The 22,559-nt window shown below is 41.6% G+C and overlaps 1 protein-coding gene across 1 annotated transcript in view; it reads left to right on the top strand.

Annotated features, from left to right (window-relative positions):
- Positions 1 to 22,040, top strand: part of LOC110491746 (speckle-type POZ protein) — a 31,713-nt gene extending 9,673 nt beyond the window's left edge. The window contains exons 2-10 of the mRNA XM_036946626.2: positions 10,811 to 11,002; positions 11,117 to 11,238; positions 11,489 to 11,640; positions 12,561 to 12,688; positions 13,610 to 13,787; positions 13,902 to 13,957; positions 14,513 to 14,635; positions 17,767 to 17,909; positions 18,046 to 22,040. Coding sequence (XP_036802521.1) covers positions 10,925 to 11,002; positions 11,117 to 11,238; positions 11,489 to 11,640; positions 12,561 to 12,688; positions 13,610 to 13,787; positions 13,902 to 13,957; positions 14,513 to 14,635; positions 17,767 to 17,909; positions 18,046 to 18,190 — 1,125 coding nt within the window. The 5' untranslated portion in view covers positions 10,811 to 10,924 and the 3' untranslated portion in view covers positions 18,191 to 22,040. The remainder of the gene's footprint in view (positions 1 to 10,810; positions 11,003 to 11,116; positions 11,239 to 11,488; positions 11,641 to 12,560; positions 12,689 to 13,609; positions 13,788 to 13,901; positions 13,958 to 14,512; positions 14,636 to 17,766; positions 17,910 to 18,045) is intronic.
- The last annotated feature ends 519 nt before the right edge of the window (positions 22,041 to 22,559 follow it).

The raw sequence follows: 22,559 nt of genomic DNA, 5'->3' as shown, positions 1-22,559 counted from the left end.
GTCAGATACCCTCTCAGGGAAGCTCATCTGCGTGCTCTTCGTCCTCACCGGGGTCTTGACCTGACTGCAGTTCTTTGTCGTAACCGACTTCAGTAGGCAAATTCTCACCTTCGATGACCGCTGGCACGCTGGAGAAAAGTATGCTCTTCACGGACAAATCCCGGTTTCAACTGTACTGGGCAGACGGGAGACATTGTATGGCGTTGTGGGGGTGAGCGGTTTGCATGATGTCAATGTTGTGAACATAGTGCCCCATGGTGGGGTTACGGCATAAGCTATGGACAACGAACACAATTGAATTTTAGCGACGGCAATTTGAATTTAGAGATACCTTGATGAGATCCTGAGGCCCATTGTCGTGCAATTCATCTTCCGTCATCATCTCATGTTTCAGCATGATAATGCACGGCCCCATGTCGCAAGGATCTGTACACAGCCCCTGGAAGCTGAAAATGTCCCAATTCTTCCATGGTCTGTCACCCAGTGAGCATGTTTGGGTTACTCTGGATTGATGTGTACGGCAGTGTTCCAGTTCCTGCAAATATCCAGCAACTTCGCACAGCCATTGAAGAGGAGTGGCAAACCATTCCGTAGGCCACAATCACCTGCTCAACTCTATGCGAAGGAGATGTGTCGCGCTGCATGAGGCAAATGGTGGTCACACCAGATACTGATTGGTTTTTTTTTTATCCACGTCCCTACTTAATTTTTTTTTTTTTTAAGGTGTCTGTGACCAACCGATGCATATCTGTATTACCAGTCATGTCAAATTCATAGATTAGGGCCATAAAGTTATTTCAATTGACTGATTTCCTTATGAACTGTAACTCAGTAAAATCTTCATAATTGTTGCCTGTTGTGTTCAGTGCAGTAGAAGTTAAGGATAACACAAAGAAAACTGGTGAACATTAATGTTATAAATGTATCGTTGTCACATCAATTCAGACAATTCATCTCGACATGGATTTTTGTCCATGTGGCCCAGTTTTACTATGCATGGTCCATATTATCAGCTATGTTATTAGCAATACACTTTATCACCTGTAACCCAACTGATAGCACCATAGTGGCTATAAATGGGCATCCCCATGCTTCGGCATATCTGCATTTAGCCTGTTGAGCTAATCATTAGCTAGATCCCACGTGTTCTTTTCACTAAGTAGCATTATATAGATGCATTTTATGTTCCCAAAAACTTGCATAAACACAGTGAATATAATGTAGGCCTGACTGTTGAGGTATAGTGGCTTCTTCCTTGCTGAGCGGCCTTTCAGGTTATGTCGATATAGGACTTGTTTTACTGTGGATATATTTACTTTTGTACCTGTTTCCTCCAGCATCTTGACAAGGTCCTTTACTGTTCTTCTGAAATTGATTTGCACTTTTCGCACCATAGTACGTTCATCCCTAGGAGACAGAACGCGTCTCCTTCCTTAGCGGTATGACGGCTGCGTGGTACCATGGTGTTTATACTTGCGTACTATTGTTTGTACAGATGAACGTGGTACCTTCAGGCATTTGGAAATTGTTCCCAAGGATGAACCAGACTTGTTGAGGTCTACAATTTTTTTTTTGATGTCTTGGCTGATTTCTTCTTGATTTTCCCATGAATAGAAAATAGGCACTGAGTTTGAAGGTAGGCCTTGAAATACATCCACATGTACACCTCCAATCGACTCAAATTAGGTCAATTAGCCTATCGGAAGCTTCTAAAGCCATGACATCATTTTCTGGAATTTTCCAAGCTGTTTAAAGGCACAGTCAATTTAGTGTATGTAAACGTCTGACCCATTGGAATTGTGATACAGTGAATTATATGTGAAATAATCTGCCTGTTAACAATTGTTGGGAAAATTACTTCTCATGCAGAAAGTATATGTCCTAACCAACTTGCCAAAACTATAGTTTGTTAACAAGAAATTTATGGAGTGGTTGAAAAACAAGTTTTAATGACTCCAACCTAATGTAAACTTCTGACTTCAACTCTAGCTGTCCCAACAGCAGAGCTTTCTTTTCAGCACCATGGAGTGAATCCTTAGCTACACCTGGCTATCAGCAGAGTCTTGTCTGGCAGCGAAACAGTTCATTCAGCATAATTTACTTACTTTAAAAACCATAGCTAATATGGCTGATTTGCTTAAACAAATGTGGATTCTACTGACAATTGAGATGTACAAACTATGGCGTAAGACTACGACGAGCGGATAAGAGGCAATCTATAATTTCAATAAGACAATGAGGAGCAGCGACACAATTCAGGACATAGGCCATTCTAATAGTATTCTCCCTGTACACTAAGTCTCAGAATTAGGATGCACCGCTATTACATTTTTGGGCGATTCGGATATTTTCCTTGACAAAATAAACAATACCGATATTTAAAATTTTAGCGGCCTTTTAAGTATTCTAGTACAGTTAAATAGTTAACCAACATACACTGACCAAAATGTTATTTTGTTCGCATTTACATGTCCCCATTACCAGTAAAACATAATCATAACCTATTTTTCCACTTACTTGCTGTGCTGTTTCGTTGTTCAGTCTCAGTTTCAGCTCTGTCTGTCCGTGGCCTCTTCTGTCGTGAGTCCTCTTCCTCGGTGTGCACTGTTACTGTTTCCATCTTGTCCAGCTGTGTCTAACATTTCACGTAAACTCTGTTTCTTGTCTGCATCGAAGTAGCAGTCCTTGTACCTAGCATCGAGCATGGTGGCGACACATTAAAGAGGCTCAGAGAGAATGCCACCCAATCGCTTGTTCACAGCCTCTAGTAGAGTACTTTTGCAAGTTTTAACCCCACGGTATGTCGGCAGTTTTGTTGAGCAGTGCCATGATTGAGGGTATCGCATCTGCTGCTAACGCAGTTGAGCTTATTTCTCGAATCAGTTGTTCGAATGGAGCTAGGAGTGTGTTCATGTTTCAATCATGTTCTCAAATGCCATCATGTTCTCAAAAGCAGAGGTATGAGAACCAGCCGATTCTAGAGCATGCAATACGGCTTTCCTCAGTACCAAATCCTTGTCGACCCACTGTACTGTCAGACTCAGCATGCTCATGGGGCTGACATCGCTGGTCCAAATGTCAGTCGTGAAGCCCATAGCGAGTAGCTTATTGATGTGCTTTTCAACAATACTGTGTAACTCCGGTAGGGCAACATCTGAAAAATAGCGCCTACTTGGTAGTGTGTATGTAAATAAAGGGGGCATATAAGCAGACAATGAAAGCTCTTACAATATTTGATGATTACATTTCTCTAACACAGGCTATAGGCTACACGTGCACCATCAAGTCAGAACAGTAGGCTAAGTTTTGAGGGACCAAATTATTAGGGTGAGGCACATGGCTACTAACAGCTTACTACACAACATACACTTAGTATTACTTTCTTAGCTACAGTAACAGTGCATTCGGAAAGTATTCAGACCCCTTCACTTTTTCCACATTTTGTTACGTTGCAGTCTTATTCTAAAATTGATTAAATAGTTTTCCCCCTAATCAATCTACACATTTACATAAGTATTCAGACCTTTTACTCAGTACTTTGTTGAAGCACCTTTAGCAGCGATTACAGCCTCGTGTGTTCTTGGGTATGACACTACAATCTTGCCACACCTGTATTTGGGGAGTTTCTCCCATTCTTCTCTGCAGATCCTCTCAAGCTCTGTCAGGTTGGATGGGGAGCATCGCTGCACAGCTATTTTCAGGTCTCTCCAGAGATGTTTGGTCAGGTTCAAGTCTGGGCTCTGGCTTGGCCACTCAAAGACGTGTGCGCTTAAGGTCGTTGTCCTGTTGGAAGGTGAACCTTCACTCCAGTCTGAGGTCCTGAGCACTCTGGAGCGGGTTTTCATCAAGGATCTACTTTGCTCCGTTCAGCTTTCCCTCGATCCTGACTAGTCTCTCAGTCCCTACCACTGAAAAACATCCCCACAGCATGATGCTGCCATCACCATCCTCCAGTCTTGATGCTTGGCATTCAGGTCGATGTAGTGTCCCCATGAGTGACAGAATACTAATCGAATCACGGTACAACTAAAGAACATTCCTAACCCATACGTTCTGTATTTTCTGCTGGCTGCCCCACCCCCACAGAAGAGCTGAGCATGTATTAATGCCCAAAAAACTTATTTTTGGGAAGAAACAGGTGGGGCTCAACTGGTGGGCTTCTGACCCACCTGCCCTGAATTATGGGTCTCCACGGGTGGCGGCAATGATTTTGCCGTGGCGTATCGCCACTGCTAAATGAATGCAGCGTGAACACTGACAGACCTTGTGTTCGCTAACAGTTAGACAAGTTAGATTTATTGCTGGACATTGCCACCAAAAATGCCTGTATTCTTCTACTCTTTAATCTGTACAGGAAATTGGTTTTTGAAATGGCATTTTGTTCCTGATTTAATTGCAATTGCACAATCAATTGACTATTGCTTTTCTGAGGCATTTCTATGTTTTCAACTAATATTTATTTGGGGCTTAAAGGAAAGGACCTTTTCTCTTCCTAAAAATGTTTTAGTGGAGGAATTAGTTCAATATAAGGCAATGTGACCCTATATCCTATTAGGTGACCAAAACTTGCCTACATTATATCACATGTTTGTGAATTAGCCTATACAAGGTCTCTCTGGCTGCATTTAAACAGGCAGCCTAATTCAGATTTTTTTTGCCACGAATTTTACTTTTGTCCGATCAGCTCTAGATTTTTGGACAAAAGATCAGAATTTGGCTGCCTGTGTATAAACAGCCATTGATAAAGGCTGCTTGATTTAGACCAGGGGGGGCCTGATTGGTGTCACACTTTCTCTCCATCTCTAGCAAACACAGCTGATTTAATCAAATTACATTCTAAACTGAAGATCATGATTAAGTGATCATTGGAGTCAGTTGTGTTAGCTGGGGATAGGTGTCACAGTTTTGCCCCATCAGGCACTCGAGGACTGGAATTGTCCACCCCAGATTTAGACATATCCCACAAAACCTGTTCAGGTGCAGGGTTTCTGTTAGCCGGCTTTTGGCCAAAAATAATAATAATGAAAAGCTGATAAATATAATTGGCGCCGGTCAATTGTCATTGTATAATAGAAAAATCACTGTAAAATGATGTGTTTTAACCTATTTATTGACTGAAATGCCAGTTTATGTAGTGTGAGAGCTCCTGCTACAGCTCCTGTTGCTGCTGGAGTGAAACGGGTTTTATAAGTCAAATCATTGCGCAACAATTCTAAATGCAATCGTGTGTTAACAGTTTTGATGGTCCTCTTTTTAAAGAGTTATTCTTTTTATTTTGTCAACTGGCAATTGAAGCACATTTCCCATTCGCCATTCATGTGCATATGCAACTAAGCAGACTTCAGCGTGACACACACTCCTTTGCAATTAGTTGGAGTTGGATTTTGAAAACATATCGTTAATGGTTTGAAACCTGAATGTGTTACTACATTGAGACATGTCTTACCTTGCTTCAAAGTAGCCTTGGCAAAATCCAACCAAACCTGCAGGCAATTATTTTATTAAGACTACCAGATGCCATTAAAACCAGTAGCCTATTTCTCTCATGTTCTATTGGTTTTCAAAATCAACTTTCTTTCATTGTCTAGTAGCCAAAGGCATAATCCTAGTGATATTAGCAACCCATGCTGGTTGTTGCATCTTTAGCTCTCCCCTCTTAAAATTTTGAACAGATATTTTAATCTTTGTCTCACGAAACCGCTCGCAGGTGCGGTGCTAATTGCATTATGGAACTAACATTTGCATGTTGCTTATTGCCTTTTGCGCATTGCTGCGCTTATAATGTGAATAATAGTTTATCAACATTTTAAGCTAAACGTTCTGATCTATTGCATGAGCCTCACTGCTTTTAATGTATTTTTTATTTATTGTATTTTTATTAAAAAACAATTTGCCCTTTTTCTCCCCAATTTCATGGTATCCAATTAGTAGTTAGTCTTGTCCCTTCGCTGCAACTCCCGTACGGACTCGGGAGAGGTGAAGGTCGAGAGCCTTGCGTCCTCTGAAGCACAGCCAAGCTGCACTGCTTCTTGACACAATGCTCACTTAACCCGGAAGCCAGCCGCACCAATATGTCGGAGGAAACACCGTACACCTGGCGACTGTGTCAGCTTGTGTTGTCCGCCACAGGAGTCGCCAGTGCGCGATTGTACAAGAACGTCCCTGCCGGCCAAACCGTCCCCAAACCCGGACGATGCTGGGCCAATTATGTGCTGCCCCATGGGTCTCCTGGTCGCGGCCGGCTGCAACAGAGCCTGGACTCAAACCAGGATCTCTAATGGCACAGCTAGCGCTGCGATGCAGTGCCTTAGACCACTGGGCCACTCGGGAGGCTTTAATGTTTTTTTTATGTAGCCTATGGATTTGGGATCCATCGTCCCACAACTGTCCCAGAGTCTGTTTTGGAATTGGCTATTTTATTATTCGCACAGAACGACAAGCTGACCAATAGAATAAGTACACTTTTTTTCCACTATGGAGGATAGTAGATTGACATCGGCTAGTTATTTTGCTGTTGGTTACTTGTCTTGTTGGATGAGGGAAAAGTGAACGTGCACAATTTGAAAATCCAATAATTGTCCATCACAATTTGGTAAGAAGGGCGCACGCCTTAACATCCTTGAGTTGCATGTTCTATTAAGATGAATTACCATAATCTACATGTGATTTCTGTCTTTCTGAGCATCGTGGGTGGATGCCCTAATCAGGTTACGCACCCAATGCCTATGGGTCCAGTAAATGTCTTGAATGTCGGGTAAATTAAAATGCTACAGGCACCACATTTTCCTAATGGAAACTGTTCCGGCAGTACTGCTCTAACCTCTAATTTTGCATGGTTTTATGGGATCTGTCAAATAGGTTTATGTGTATTTTTGTCGAGCAAAGCTTTGGGAAGGTACTACCCCCCCCCCTGACATTTTGGATGTTTCAATTTAAAAGACTGTCACATGACTATAGAAATTGTAACATTGTGATTTTTAGAGACACAGTATAACAATATCCTATGATTTAAGGGGACAACAGTCAATCTGTTAATAGGCTTTCACCATGAACATTAGGCTATTCACATAATTCATTCAAGTCACATGCACAATTTGATCACCCACCATTCATTCATTGACATCTGTGAGGAGAGACACATTGGGTCTAACAACAATAGATCGAGGACTATAATTTAATATTTCTTTGTCATGACACTTCATTACCTGATTACCAGATCATTTTGTTTATAAGCCCACAAGGCAACTAATTTGTTGTCATTCTAAATGTCCTGAATAATGGAAAGGAAAATACCGTTGGGTGTTGCGCAATCGCCTACACAATTGTGCACAGTGGACTAGGTGTCCAAGCTGACGCCTAGAAACGTGAAAACATCCAGTAGCCGTTAAGCGCACCATCGATGGGCTTGTGAAACTACTTCCAACTTCCTTCATACTGGACACAGAATTAAAAATAGTTTTCACTAGTTCATCTGTCTCTGGGGAAGTGAAGAGCCTCGTTGCCAAAATCCCATGGTATCCCTTTTTAAGGATATTCCTGCAGTTAACTTGTGCAATACGTTAGGAGATAAACAAAATCGCCGCCTTCATTTCACCTGTTAGTTTTTCATTATGAAGCTTACCGCTAATCCCCATTGTGTGTTTGTTTACAAGCACACAATGACGAGAGACCAGAGCCTTGTGAGTCACTCACTCACTGTTGTGCAGCACCGAATATCCCAGAATGGCACAAGGTCGATGCATTTGCAATATGATTCAATAGTGAAAAAAACATCACCAAATGGACATGATGAAATCAACACAACGAGTGATGGAAAGGAACAACTATCACTGCCCGGCCATCCTGTGTTCATCAGGCCAGTCAATTTTGCATTTCTGCAGTAATTTTGAGCATGTCAAATTTCTTATGGCATTTGGCTTTTGACTTCCTATGAAGTCATATTGCAAATGGACAAAACATATGCCTTATGCACAAGTTTAAATTTCATTTTTTTTTAAATGATGATAGTAAAATATGACTAAAGTATGTTGATACAGTTCTTATATGTGTGTAATTGACACAAAATTCGAAAGAATTTAGAAAAACGGTCCAGAGAGCACTTTAAGGGGGCGATAAGTTTTTGAAAAAAAATTCACTTTTTCAAAATGTTGCTTTTGGATGTTGACTTGTGTTGCATTTGCAATATGAAAAACCACGGTGGAGCGTGCTCGCCACCTGTTGGATTTTTAAAGTGTTACACCTGGCATTTGCCATATGGCATTTGCAATCAACTTTGAACGAAACAACGCCGAATTGAGTGGTATTGGACACCGTGTATATGGTTTGTCCAGTGCCAATTACTTCCCATTCATTTTTGTCCATTTCAGGGGGGTGTTCCCTTACAGGAGGAATGGGCCAAAATTCACCCAACTTACTGTGGGAAGCTTGTGGAAGGCTACCTGAAATGTTTGACCTAAGTTAAACAATTTAAAGGCAATGCTACCAAATACTAATTGAGTTTATGTAAACTAGAGGTCGACCAGGCTTCAAAGTAAAAGAAAATTGTTGCAATCAAATATTTTGTAATAGAGCATTTATGCATTTTATTCTCCAAAAATATTTCAAACAAAAAATGTATTTGAAAACAAAACTCCAATTTTAATTTCGCTATCAACCACACTCCATTTTGGAAAGACTGCCCCCTTTGCTTGCAGTACTTTTTTTGTTGTTGTTGCTTTTTAAACATTTTTGTTCTTCGTGTGCACTTTTGACCTCACAGCTGCGGGTGGGCTTTAGTGGAAGGTGTGGATGATGCTTCTCCATTGGTCAGCCATTATTTGAGTGTCAATTTGGCTACAACCAACACTGTTCAGCCTTTCTTTCCGACACAAAAAAAGGTCAGTGTAGAGCCCTGCTGATGAGTCACTTTAGCGGACACTGACAAGTCTTTGACATCAGCTTTGAATCCTGGGAAAAATACAAACAAGATATTTGGTTTACTTGTCCTGTTGCGATACCATGGACACATTGTATTTAGATAGCTAGCTAATTTGTCCTGGAATATACACATTGACTTACTTTATAAAATAAAATCCTCTACTCTGACAATTAATCCACACACAACTGTCAACTGCATCGTTTCTAGTCATCTCTCCTCCTTCCAGGCTTTTTCTTCTTTGGACTTTATATGGCGATTGGCTTTCATAAGGTGTATTACCATAAACGACCTCATCTTTCTTTTTTTTTTTTTTAATTTTACCTTTACCTTTTTCTCCCCAATTTCGTAGTATCCAATTGTGTAGTAGCTACTATCTTGTCTCATCGCTACAACTCCCGTACGGGCTCGGGAGAGACGAAGGTTGAAAGTCATGCGTCCTCCGATACACAACCAACCAAGCCGCTGCTTCTTTAACACAGCGCACATCCAACCCGGAAGCCAGCCGCACCAATGCGCCGGAGGAAACACCGTGCACCTGGCCACCTTGGCTAGCGTACACTGCGCCCAGCCCGCCACAGGAGTCGCTGGTGCGCGATGAGACAAGGACACCCCTACCGACCAAGCCCTCCCTAACCCGGGCGACGCTAGGCCAATTGTGCGTCGCCCCACGGACCTCCCGGTCGCGGCCGGTTACGACAGAGCCTGGGCACGAACCCAGGACTCTGATGGCACAGCTGGCGCTGCAGTACAGCGCCCTTAACCACTGCGCCACCCGGGAGGCCCCTTTTCAGTTCATCTTTCAATCACCCACGTAGGTATAACCAATGAGGAGATGGCACGTGGGTATATGCTTCTAAAAGCCAATGAGGAGATTGGAGAGGCAGGACTTGCAGCTCGTCCACAAATAGAATCCACTTTAGCACCTGGCAACGCAGACGCTCGTGAGCAGTGTGGGTGCAATGATTGAATAACATGTATGTGTACATATATTTTTTCAACGCTCGTGCATGCGACGCTACCTGTGTGGTCAGCATGTAATGCTCTTGTGGCTGAATGGAAGCAAGTCCCGGCAGCAAGGATCCAACATCTAATGTAAAGCCTTCCCAGAAGAGTGAATGCTGTTATAGCAGTAAATGGGGGACCGACTCCATATTAATGCCCATGATTTTGGAATGAGATGTTCGACAAGCAGGTGTCCACATACTTTTGGTCATGTAGTGTGTATACTGTCAGAGTGCTTAGAAAACACGGTCAATTTGTTAGGTAGGCTAATTGTCCATAATTTCTCATCCAATGAGCAGTAGGCCAACAAACTGTTTGTGTGGCTTGCTAGCGCTTGGGAGGTGTACAATCTGTCGGCAGCGAATTCCAGACAGGAGTAGCTCTCTCCCTTGTTAATTTACAGTTCATTTTGAGACTTAATTGCCATTGTGAAGGTTATAGATCCTGGAGTGGCCCCGCCATGGGCATCAATCGTCCGCTGTCCCCAAAGGGTCGTGGACAATTTATCCAGCCTGAACCATGGCCCTCACTGGCAACCTCTAGGCGTGCAGCACAGCCTCATACAGAGTTAGGGAGAATTGATTGAAATTATATTGAGTTTACATGAATCTAGACCAGCGTTTACCAAACTCTTGTCTTCTATCCTTGTTGGTCATTTTATGGAGGATGTTGCATGGTGGTTAGGCTTCTGGTAAGGCCAAACAATTGCATATTTTTCAGACTGCTGATTTACGTGTGTGTGCTAGCCTAGGCTAGCATTTTTTATTTTATTTTTAGATGGGGAAAGTGGTCTATATAATTCAGTAATTAAAAAAGAAACATAAGGCTGTGTCACAAGTTGGAACATGTTAGTTTGAAAGTCCTGCTCAGACCTGTCCCCTGTCTTTTCAGGGCACAAATTGTTACCGTCTGAGGTTTGTCAACATCTTGGACTCTGGAGTGATTCTGGACCTCTGAAAGAACAGATTCTCCCACACTCCGCCACGACCTGCTGCCACCCTGGCGATGTCAAGAGTCCCGAGTCCCCCTCCCCCTGCGGAAATGTCCAGCGGGCCTGTGGCGGAGAGCTGGTGCTACACTCAGGTAAGGGATGAGTTTAAGTGTGGGGTTGGGGATTAGAATAATTATTTTCTCAGGTCAAAGCACACATCTCTTCATTATATTGCCTCCCATCTCTGGCGGCTTTCCCCCCTACAGATCAAAGTGGTAAAATTCTCCTACATGTGGACCATCAACAACTTCAGCTTCTGTCGTGAGGAGATGGGCGAGGTCATTAAGAGCTCCACCTTCTCCTCAGGAGCCAATGACAAGCTCAAATGGTGCGTGGTGGATAAGACTTTTCTTTAAATGTTTCAAGATGGTCTTTCATAACAAATACAACATCAAAATTCTACACAATGACTAAGGCATTATCACCAGATGTTGTTGGTTGGAGAGTTGGCAATGGCACCAGTGCACATTTTGCTGCTAGCAGCCCAACTCTTGTGTCAATGGTAGCTAACCGCTTTGATGAGAGTGCTGTGTTTAACTGTTGAATATTGACTGTTTACTCGCTCATAATTCTAACAGGTGTCTGCGGGTGAACCCTAAAGGGCTAGATGAGGAGAGCAAAGACTACCTGTCCCTCTACTTGCTCCTGGTTAGCTGTCCCAAGGCTGAGGTGCGTGCCAAGTTCAAGTTCTCCATCCTCAACGCCAAGGGAGAGGAGACCAAAGCCATGGGTGAGTGGGGTTAGCAGTAACCACTCTGATGGAGAGCTTTGAGAAATAGAAAGAATAGGATGGGTGTGCCGAGTACTCGGATAAAACAAGTATCGTAACATATATATACAATTGTGATACAAGTATTTTTGTGATCGGAGTAAGTCATTTTCAGCTGCCAGCACGCATCTTTCTCAAGTCAGAGATTCTGCATGTTCTTAAGGACTCAATTGGATAGTTCAGCTGTCTAAAAAAGATATGGGTGGTCTGTATGTTGATGCTGCTACGATTGGATAGAGCGCAGCTGTAACGCTCTTCAGCTCCTCATTCAGTCAGTTCTCCTCGCATGTTTTGCTCTGGTCATTTAGATTGTTGCTGCCAGCTGTTTATATGATAAAGAATCAGTGGGCGAGGATGTAGGGAAAAAAAAGATGAAACCATGATGTGCATTCTGAGTGACAGCAAACATGCCTGCTGCATGTTCTGAGAACACACACACCTCCGCTGTTCCTGGAGCTTTTTGTGGTCCATAAACATGCAAGGAGATTATTAGGTAGGTCTAGGCTATTGCCAAGAATCATTTTGAAGCACTTACGTTTTTCCTATTACGAGTATACGATACGATTACAAATACGAGTATGGCCAGATCGGCAAACCCCTATAGAATAGTATGCTTGAACATTTTTGTCATTGGTCTCTCTTGTCTGCATTGCAATTCAGCTTTTAGCTGCAAATGTGTACATCATGAAATAAACTAAAGTAGATTTGCAAATTGTTTAAGTATTATCAAGACAACCTTTAGCGGATCAAATCGGCTCACCGGCCAGATTTGGCTCGTCGGCCGCCTGCCTGTTGAAAACCCTTACCCTAGTTCAACACATGAGTCTATGTATAAATAGAAGTGTTTCTCACAAACGTTTCCTCTCTCCTTGACTCTGCAGAAAGCCAGAGAGCATATCGGTTTGTCCAGGGGAAGGACTGGGGCTTTAAGAAGTTCATCCGCCGAGACTTCCTGTTGGACGAGGCCAACGGTCTTCTGCCTGACGACAAGCTCACCTTGTTTTGTGAGGTAAGACCCCATTCCACTAAATGAGAGAGGCTTAAAAGGGGAAATTTCTCATGTCAAATCAATGAATCATCTTTAGACATAAGGCTATTTTTCAGGTCTGAAAACATCTGACAAACTTTGATTTTGTAGTGAAATGTTCCTTTAAACAAGAAGATGGGGAAAATTCAAGAGTGTACAGACTGTCCTTTGTGTTAATTTCAGGTGGCCTGGTTTACATTCCCCCTGTATCTCAGCTATTCATGTCTCTGAGGTTGGGTGGGCTGCTGCGGCTGTCAGTGTTTTAAATGATTTAGTTGTTTTTTTTGGGGGGGGGGGGGGGTTGATGTGGTTGTCTTTGTTTCATTGGAGCACATTGGAAGGCTTAGTTAATATAAACGTCTCTTTTTGATGGGATCCGTTTTGATCGTTGGGCAAAGCGTCTATCATAGTCCAAAACATGTACACACAGCAATGTTCTAAAATATTGGACCTTTTGGCTTTCATACTTTTAGATTTCTCAGTGCAGCTCAAGCTATTTTTCCAACTGTTAACAGGACTCGTACCGAAGCAATGATGGTTGGGAATTGTGGGGAGGTGGATGTTTGGGCTGTGCGTCCCCCACAGGTGGTGGTCTCAGAGCCGCGTAGATATGTCACAATGGGACGCCGGACTATCGCTTCTCATCATTTGTGGACTTTAATTTATGCTTAAGGCTGTATCTATTTAGACAGAGCAGCTTTAGTGGCTTCACATTGTTGATAATTGTGACCAGGTTGGTTTGGTGGGCTTACTCTGGCTGTGTTTAGGCAGGCAGGCAGGCAAAAAAAAAGAAATCACTAACTGGTCTAAAGATCTGAAAAGATCTGATATCAAAAGACCAAATAGCGGAAAAAAATATTAGAATTGGGCTGCCTGTCTAAACGTAGCCTCTGTTTTCTCAAGGTGAGTGTGGTGCAGGACTCTGTGAACATCTCGGGTCAGAACACCATGAACATGGTGAAGGTGCCTGACTGCAGACTGGCTGATGAGCTGGGCGGGCTGTGGGAGAACTCGCGCTTCACCGACTGCTCCCTGTGTGTGGCCGGGCAGGAGTTCCAGGCCCACAAAGCCATATTAGCAGGTACAGACAGAACACACACACACATTCATAAAATGCAGACGCCTCCAATTTCTATTGAGGCCCAGTGGCTTGATCTAATCTTTTAATCTAAAGAAATCTTTGTATTTTCCTCAGCACGCTCTCCTGTCTTCAGTGCCATGTTTGAGCATGAGATGGAGGAGAGCAAAAAGGTGAGTCAGGGGCCCCTTTCCTCAATCTTCCTTCACTTGGATCCTCTTAACATGTTTGTACGTCCAAAAATATATCAGTGCAGGTCAACTTTTTTCTTAATTTATTTTCTTTATTTAGCCAGGTAAATTATCCCCTTTTATAATATTGACATCAAAGTCCTGTTTTTTTTGTTCCTGGCTTAAAAGATTTCTGTTTTTTTTTGTTTTTTTTCATCTTCAAATTGAACTTTTTTGGTCCAACTTTACAATTTCAGACACACAATGGTCACTGAACAGCGATGAGGGGGAATATGCAGAAATCTATTTTCTCTTTGATGTTTTTGTTGTATTTCCTGTTTTGTAATTGAAAGGGCATCTCTCAAAGTTCCCCACAAACATGAATCATGCACATGTTGTACATTATTCCACTTCGGCTTCCTCTCACGTGGATCAATATTAAACTACTAAAAACATGTGCAATTTACATGTATCGCATCTCTCTCTCTGGCTTTCTCCTTCCCCCTTTCTCTCTCTGCCTCACCGCTTTTCTCTGACCTGCTTTCTCTACCTCTCTAGAACCGAGTGGAGATCAATGACGTGGAGCCAGAGGTCTTCAAGGAGATGATGTGTTTCATCTACACAGACAAGGCCCCCAACTTGGACAAGATGGCTGACGACCTTCTAGCAGCCGCTGACAAGGTAGGGTGAAGTTGACCCTTGACCAGTGTTCCCATACTTGGTCCTGGGGATTGCACATCCTAAGGGTTGCACATTTTTTTGTTTTTGTCCCTATTACTACTCAGCGGATTCAAATAATCAACTCGTTATTAAGCTTTTATTATTTGAATCCACTGTGTATTGCTAGGGCAAAAACTAAATGTGCAGCTGATCCTAGATCTGTACCTAGGCGGAACTTCACCCCATAGCAACAAGGAAGCATCAAAGTTTATTGGCCACGTACACAGTTTGGCAGATGTTATAGCGTGTGCAGCAAAATTCTTATATTACTAGCGCCTATCAATGCAGTAAAATGTCAAGACAGGTACACAAATAAGCAATTAAATAAAACAAAAAAAGAAAGAACAACTCCTCAAATGTCAGAACGAATCCAATTAACAACCCGAATAGCCCTAACAGTAATCAAAATTCGATCTACACCAGATGCATTTTTTTTATTTTACCTTTATTTAACTAGGCAAGTCAGTTAAGAACAAATTCTTATTTTCAATGATGGCCTAGGAACAGTGGGTTAACTGCCTGTTCAGGGGCAGAACGACAGATTTGTACCTTGTCAGCTCGGGGTTTACTAGTCCAACGCTCTTAACCACTAGGCTACCCTGCCGCCCCATTTATTGCGTTTACACAAGATGTACTAGGAATGAAATTTACAGCAGTAGATACAGTGCATTAGTAAGCTCAATAATTCAGAATATAATAGAATACATTCACTCAACATTAAATTACTTCACCGGGGATAGAGCAGCTTGCTATGGAGCGGGCAAACTATAGTTGTTTTAGCCTTGGCGTGGGCGCTATCGGCTGCCTAGGCTATAGTTGTTTACATGTGCGAGTTGCGACTGAAATTTTGCGGGTAGCGAGTGGAGGAGTAGGAGGCTTGGCTTGAAGGGCTAGGGATCTTGTTATGACATACGTTATCTTAATTAGGCCCACAGAATTATACATACGGAGGAGCGGCTTCTATGGGTGAACTTTTTAGAATGTCTTTGAACTTCCGAGAGTTGGACTAGAGCTAACAAGCTTGTGTGTGTGCAGAGCGGAACCCAAATTAAAAACACGTCTTGCATTTCTATAGTTAAGAAATTCAATGTGAAATGTGAAAACTATAGTATCGTTAACTAGCATTGAAAAAAGATAATCCACGTTGCCTACACATGCTCACACACACAAGATTTTCAACTGACAGGCAGACACTGCGCATCGTAAAAACTCACCCAAACTTCAGACCAAACTTTTCGAATTCTGTGAGCTGCTCCATGTGACAACCAGTTAAGAGCTCCACTCTCTGGCTACCTGACAGATTATTCCGCTCAAACTAGGTTATGTGTGAGGCGCGAGTGTGATAAAGAATCTACTTAACTTATTGGTGACGGGGGCAGTATTGAGTAGCTTGGATGAATAAGGTGCCCAGAGTAAACTGCCTGCTACTCTGTCCCAGATGCTAATATATGCATATTATTGGTAGTATTGGATAGAAAACACTCTGAAGTTTCTAAAACTGTTTGAATGATGTCTGTGAGTATAACAGAACTCATATGGCAGGTGAAAACCTGAGAAAAATCCAACCAGGAAGTGGGAAATCTGAGGCTTGTAGTATTTTAACTCAGCCCGTATTGTAGATACAGTGGGATATTGGTTATGTTGCACTTCCTATGGCTTCCACTAGATGTCAACAGTCTTTAGAACTTTGTTTGAGGCTTTTACTGTGAAGTGGGACTGAATGAGCCAGGTGCCTGGCAGAGGGCCACAGGCTCTGAGGCGCGGTCACGAGAGAGTTAGCTCTCGTTCCATTGCTTTTCTACAGACATAGGAATTCTCTGATTGGAACATTATGGAAGATTTATGATAGCATCCTAAAGATTGACTCTATACTTAGTTTGACAAGTTTCTACGGGCTGTAACGGAACTTTTTAAACTTTTTGTCCGACGTTCGGGTGGACCTGAACGCGCTTTTGGATTTGTTTACCAAACGCCCTAACAAAAGAAGCTATTTGTACATAAATGATGGACATTATTGAACAAAACAAACATTTATTGTGGAACTGCGATTCCTGGGAGTGCCTTCTGATGAAGATCATCAAAGGTAAGTGAATATTTATAATGCTATTTCTGACTAATGTTGACTACCCAATATCTTTTTGGCTGCTTTGTTGTCTGATTATTGCATGGTTTGATTTTTCCGTAAAGTTTTTTTTAAATCTGACACAGCGGTTACATTAAGGAGAAATATATCTCTAATTCCATGTATAACACTTGTATTTTCATCAACATGTATAATGAGTGTTTCTGTAAATAGATGTGGCTCTCTGCACAATCACCGCATGTTTTAGAACTACTGAACGTAACGTTCCAATGTAAATTTAGATTTTATATAAATATGCACTTTACTGAACAAAACATACATGTATTGTGTAACATGAAGTCCTATGAGTGTCATCTGATAAAGATCATCAAAGGTTAGTGATTAATTTGATCTCTATTTGTGCTTTTTGTGACTCCTCTCTTTGGCTGGAAAAATGCCTGTGTTTTTCTGTGAGTTGGTGGTAACCTAACATAATCATTTGTGGTGCTTTCGCTGTAAACCATTTTTTAAATCAGACACTGGCTGGATTAACGATAATTTTATCTTTAAAATGGTGTAAAATACTTGTATGCTTTGTTTTAATTTTAATTTTAATTATGAGATTTTTGTTTTGAATTTGGCGCCCTGCACTTTCACTGGCTGTTGGCGAGGCGAGACGCTACCGTCCCACATATCCCAGAGAGGTTAACGAACTAATGGCTTCAGGAATATTGTATTTTCTTCATCAATTATTTAGCGGGCCTCTGACATGGGTGATTGACTGGTCTGGAGGGTTGTTGAGCCCTGTACAATACCCATGAAATGTTCTAATGGAAAGATTGTGTCTGTAAAAACCCTATGCTTCCACCTGAGTACATTGCCTGCCACTTGGAAGAACAATTTTCATAGAAGCTACATTTTTCTTAGTATTTTGTTAATCTGTTTGTCCTCGTTTTCATGTTCCTTCTCTCTCCCTTCTCTCCCTAACCCACCCACCATCCATCTCTGTCTGTCTTTCTGTGCGTCTCAGTATGCTCTTGAGAGGCTGAAGGTGATGTGTGAGGATGCGCTGTGCACCAGTCTGTCTGTGGAGAACGCTGCAGAGATCCTCATCCTGGCAGACCTACACAGCGCCGACCAGCTCAAAACACAGGCTGTGGACTTCATCAACTAGTGAGTTAACTACTGTGTGTGTTTGAGGGGAGCTAGCTGTCTCCTATACCAGTGTTTCTTAATCTTGGTCCAGGGTACCCAGTGCACATTTTAGTTTTTGAAATTGTCCCCCCCCCCCCTCCCTCTCTCTCTCTAGCCATGCTGCCGAAGTTATGGAGACGGCGGGCTGGAAGTCCATGGTGGCATCCCATCCTCACCTGGTAGCCGAAGCCTACCGCTCGCTGGCCTCGGCCCAGTGCCCCTTCCTGGGACCGCCCCGGAAACGCCTCAAACAGTCTTAACACACATACCACCACCCACCCTCCTCGCACGCACAGGGGAAATCCCTCCCCACCACAATTAACGCCTCTCCCTCAACCCCTCCGTCCCATATCTGAACCTGCTGTATTTGTCTTCTGAGATAGAGGGGGGAAATGGAAGAGAAAAAGGAGAAGGCCAACAGTCAGGATAAGAAGGGGATGTTTTGTTTACAATGAGCTGCTAGGCTATGCTAAAAACCCTCTTTCTCCTCAGCTCTGGCTTAATGAGGTCGGTGTTTGTTGTTGTGAACCCGTAACCACGAGAAGACCTGCGTCCTTCGATGACATGGGTCAGCCACTTCCCAGGATGTGGAGTCTACCAACTGCATAGGAGATTGGGGGGAGGGAGAAATTGGCAAATCCAACCAAGCCCACAAGAAACACTCTTTCGAACATGGAGGATACAAGAGGATGAGAGCAAAGTGGAGCGATGCAAAGCAAGGCCTTCACTGCACATGTGTAGATTAGCTTCGTCTGTCCCTTTCTTTGTTCTCATTGGTTGACAACCATAGGTGCAGGTGTCAATCTAAAAAAGGGCCTATTTGATAGACTGGTTAGGTAGAGGCAGCATGAAGGAATGGGCCTGTTTACCACGATGACCTAGGGGCCAAGGGCCTGTTCAAAGACTGTGGAAACCCTGTTTTGAAAGTAGTGGGGAAAATGTTGCACTAATGTTACAGGTCAGCCCTTTGTCAAATGCCGCTGCAGCAGCAGCGATACAGAGTACTGTAGTAGAGAAGCACACATAACGCAAGCTTAGTGGGCGAAACCGTTGGACCGCCAAGGACAAATACCCTTTAACCTTCAAGCTAGCAATGGGTCATTTTGACCCCTGAGGCATATTTTTTATCATAGCCCAGAGATGGTTTATTAAATTCTTTAGATTTTTCATGACTTTGTCAATCAACTTGTTCTTAAAAAATCTAAATCATTGTTTAGTGTTTCTGTGTCAATGTGGACTCTTTAAAAAAATTATACTGCTTTGGAGTCTTTTTTTTTTTTTTAACAAGTTAGCCATACCATCAGAGGGTGGAGGGAGACCTGTATCTGTGATTTTGACCAGATAGACAGATCATTTGCAGAAATGCTGTATACATGTAACTGCCAAAATAAAACACCAGCATAACATGTCTTCATAGGGTGTCAAGATAGGGTATAGGGTGCCCATCTCAGTTGCCTGTCTTGGTACCCTATGATTCGAAAAGTATGCTATTTGATTTAACATCCAGGGAATTGCATGATTTATATTTTTATTTGCAACCTGTCAAAATAGGATCCCGAATAATCAGATTTATTTTAGGCTCATCAGAGAATTTGCTGACATTTTTGTGCATATTGGCCTATAGGCTATATTATTCACCAACTGAGGAAGTGGGGACTCAAAAGACTTAGCTAGATTGCTAACTCTAAATATGATATTGTTGCGATATAGCCATTTAGGCTTATTTATTAATACAGCAGTAAACATCAGCTAATGTCCTACAAAAACTTTCCAGCACTAGGCCTAGGCTATGTGATGTTGGCCTATTTACTGCACATTGCGTGCTCTGCATCAAAACCATACTACAGCCTCCTCCGGTTGTAAAGTGGTGCCTTGAACTCAATATTAAGGAGTGAGAAATGAATGATATACTCACAAAGCTCTGTCTCTCCTCTCTAACTAGAATGATAGTAGATGCGTTGAAAACTATTTTTCCCACAATTGCTGTTTGGGCATTGGTCATATGCTTGTGCTTCTCTGAATGCATCTCTCTTTCCTCCGTGCGCACAATGGGGAGAGTGAGTGGACAGGCAGATACTTTCATAGCAGGAATCAGCATAATGCATAGGCTATTACTGTTGTCCAAATAACGGTTTTAGAACAAGCTGCAGAAAATGACCTCCGTCTGCAAAATGCTTCAGAAAGAGGAAAGCAATGTCGGTGTCTAATTTTAGGTTTATCGTCCTATGCTCCTTTTGAGACCCCTCTTTCAAAGTCACTGAAATCTCTTCTAGCCATGTTAGTCAAAATAATAGGCAACTGGGCCTTTTATACCCTAAGCATGATGGGCAGTTAATTGCTTAATTAACTCCGGAACCACATCTGTGTAAAAGCACCTGCTTTCAATATACTTTGTATTCCTCATTTGCTCAAGTGTTTCCTTTTTATTTTGGCAGTTTCCTGTAGCTCTCCATGTACTCACCTAAGATTGTACTTTTCTATACCACGTATCTTATGACTGTACAAAACCAAAATTTCCTTATTTTTGTGCATAATACAAATCTGCCAATGGTATACATACTTGATAGAACTGTAATACAGAACTCAGATACTCTGAATCTACACAGAGAGCTGTATTGGTGTATTATCCCAAAAAAAAGTAGTTATTGTAGGGAAAATCTTTAAAAAAAAAAAAGTTGTGATATCAAGTTTCTCTAGAAACATAATATTAAGTAATGCATATCATCATAGGGTGGAAGGGGACCTGTTGCAGGGATCTTGTCCTGAAAGACGGATCACCTGCAGAGATGGAGCACCTTATGCACTCACCTTGGTTATAACTGGTTATTCCTAGGTATGCGCATATACAAAATCCAAATGACAATTGATATAGTTGCAGTCAAAACACATTTTTATAAAAGTCTGTCAGTGGTATGAATACTTGGTAGAACTGTAATACAGAAACCAGCTATTCTCTGAATGTACATATAGTGCTGTATTGGTGTGTATTCTCTGGAGAAAAAAAAATTCAATGGAAATGCTATACCAGAATACCAGAATTCCTACAGATATGGGATCTTAATTTGAGATGGTTTGCTACATCAGGAAAGTGATCCTGCAGCAACAGGAAATGTGAATTATTATGTGGATTATAATTAATGGACATTTTTGTAGGGGTTGATAAATCTTTTAAAGCAAATCAAGTCTGAATTTTTATGTGTAAATTATGAACTTTAGAATCCTTTTTAAACCTCAAATACTCTACAAGTTAACATTACCTGCTGTGCAGGAAGTGTCCTGCAACAACAGGGTGATCAAATTAAGATCCTACATCTGTATAATATTTTAAATGTGTCACTTGTTAAGATATTTTGGTTGCTATACAATTTGATTTCATGTGACTTTGAGGATTTGTGCTTACTCTTTTAAGCATGCATTAACCCCTACCACTCCCATTGTTTCGCTAACAGTTGGTAATCCACATATGTAAAATAAGCTGGAAGTTTGAGGATTAAAGCTGAATTCTCTGCAAGAGACACAAAAAGAAAAGGAAACCTCTCCCATATGGAATGTTGCTTGATCTGCATCTTATTTTATCAATCGAAAAGAAAGTAGAGTGGATGAAAAAGAGCAATGCACAATGTAAAGTGTTTTTGGGGGGTCATGATTTAATTGTAATTTTGTGTGTGGATCTGTCTTGAAATCTCGGGATTTCTGTTGGAAAACAACCCAGAGAAGATGTTGTGCATCAGTTACAATTTTACATTAGGCTTCAATCAGGCTTATATATATATTTTTTTTTGTGTGTGATTTACTTTCTAGTTGTTTTTCCTCAGAACTGTCCTCATTGTTTTTCATAGGAATTTGTACAGACACACAAATTATTTTTGAACAATGTAAACAAACATTTTCAACCATAAAATTGAAAAGTAGATCTTTCTTGGGGCTTGGCCCTGGGAGAGAATAACCAGAATGTGAAAACGAAGTATAAAATCTAATATTTCACTATGGTTTTTACCTGGCTGCAAATTAACAGTTTATTTCCTGTAGACATGTCTGGTAATGCTTAGTTTTTACTGTTTTTTTTTTCTTCCCAAAGGAATAAACCACAGCTATTTTGTAATGAATGCAGCACAGTCTTGGTTCATTGTGTGATAACATGTTTTGTATTCATACCACTTGACTTATTCCACATTTTGTTAGTCAGAATTCAAAATGGATTAAATTGATTTTTATCACCCATCTACACACACTACCCCATAATGACAAAGTGAAAACATGTTTTTAGAAATGTTTGCAAATTTATTGAACATAAAATACAGAAATATCTCCTATACATAAGTTCACACCCGTAAGTCAGTACATGTTAGAATCACCTTTGGCAGTGATTACAGCTGTGAGTCTTTCTGGGTAAGTCTCTTAAGAGCTTTGCACACCTGGATTGTACAATGTTTGCACATTTCTTCAAGCTGTGTCAAATTGGTTGTTGATCATTGCTAGACAGCCATTTTCAAGTCTTGCCATGGATTTTCAAGGAAATGTAAGTCCAAACTGTTAACTAGGAACATTCAATGTCCTCTTGGTAAGCAACTCCAGTGTATATATTTGGCCTTACTTTTTAGGGGATTGTCCTGCTGGAAGGTGAATTTG

Source organism: Oncorhynchus mykiss, chromosome 16, assembly GCF_057628025.1.
Source record: "Oncorhynchus mykiss isolate SJ-2025 chromosome 16, ASM5762802v1, whole genome shotgun sequence".
In the NCBI taxonomy this organism is placed as follows: domain Eukaryota; kingdom Metazoa; phylum Chordata; class Actinopteri; order Salmoniformes; family Salmonidae; genus Oncorhynchus; species Oncorhynchus mykiss.
Note: the sequence above shows the minus strand (reverse complement) of the source record. Positions and strands in the feature narration are given on the sequence as shown.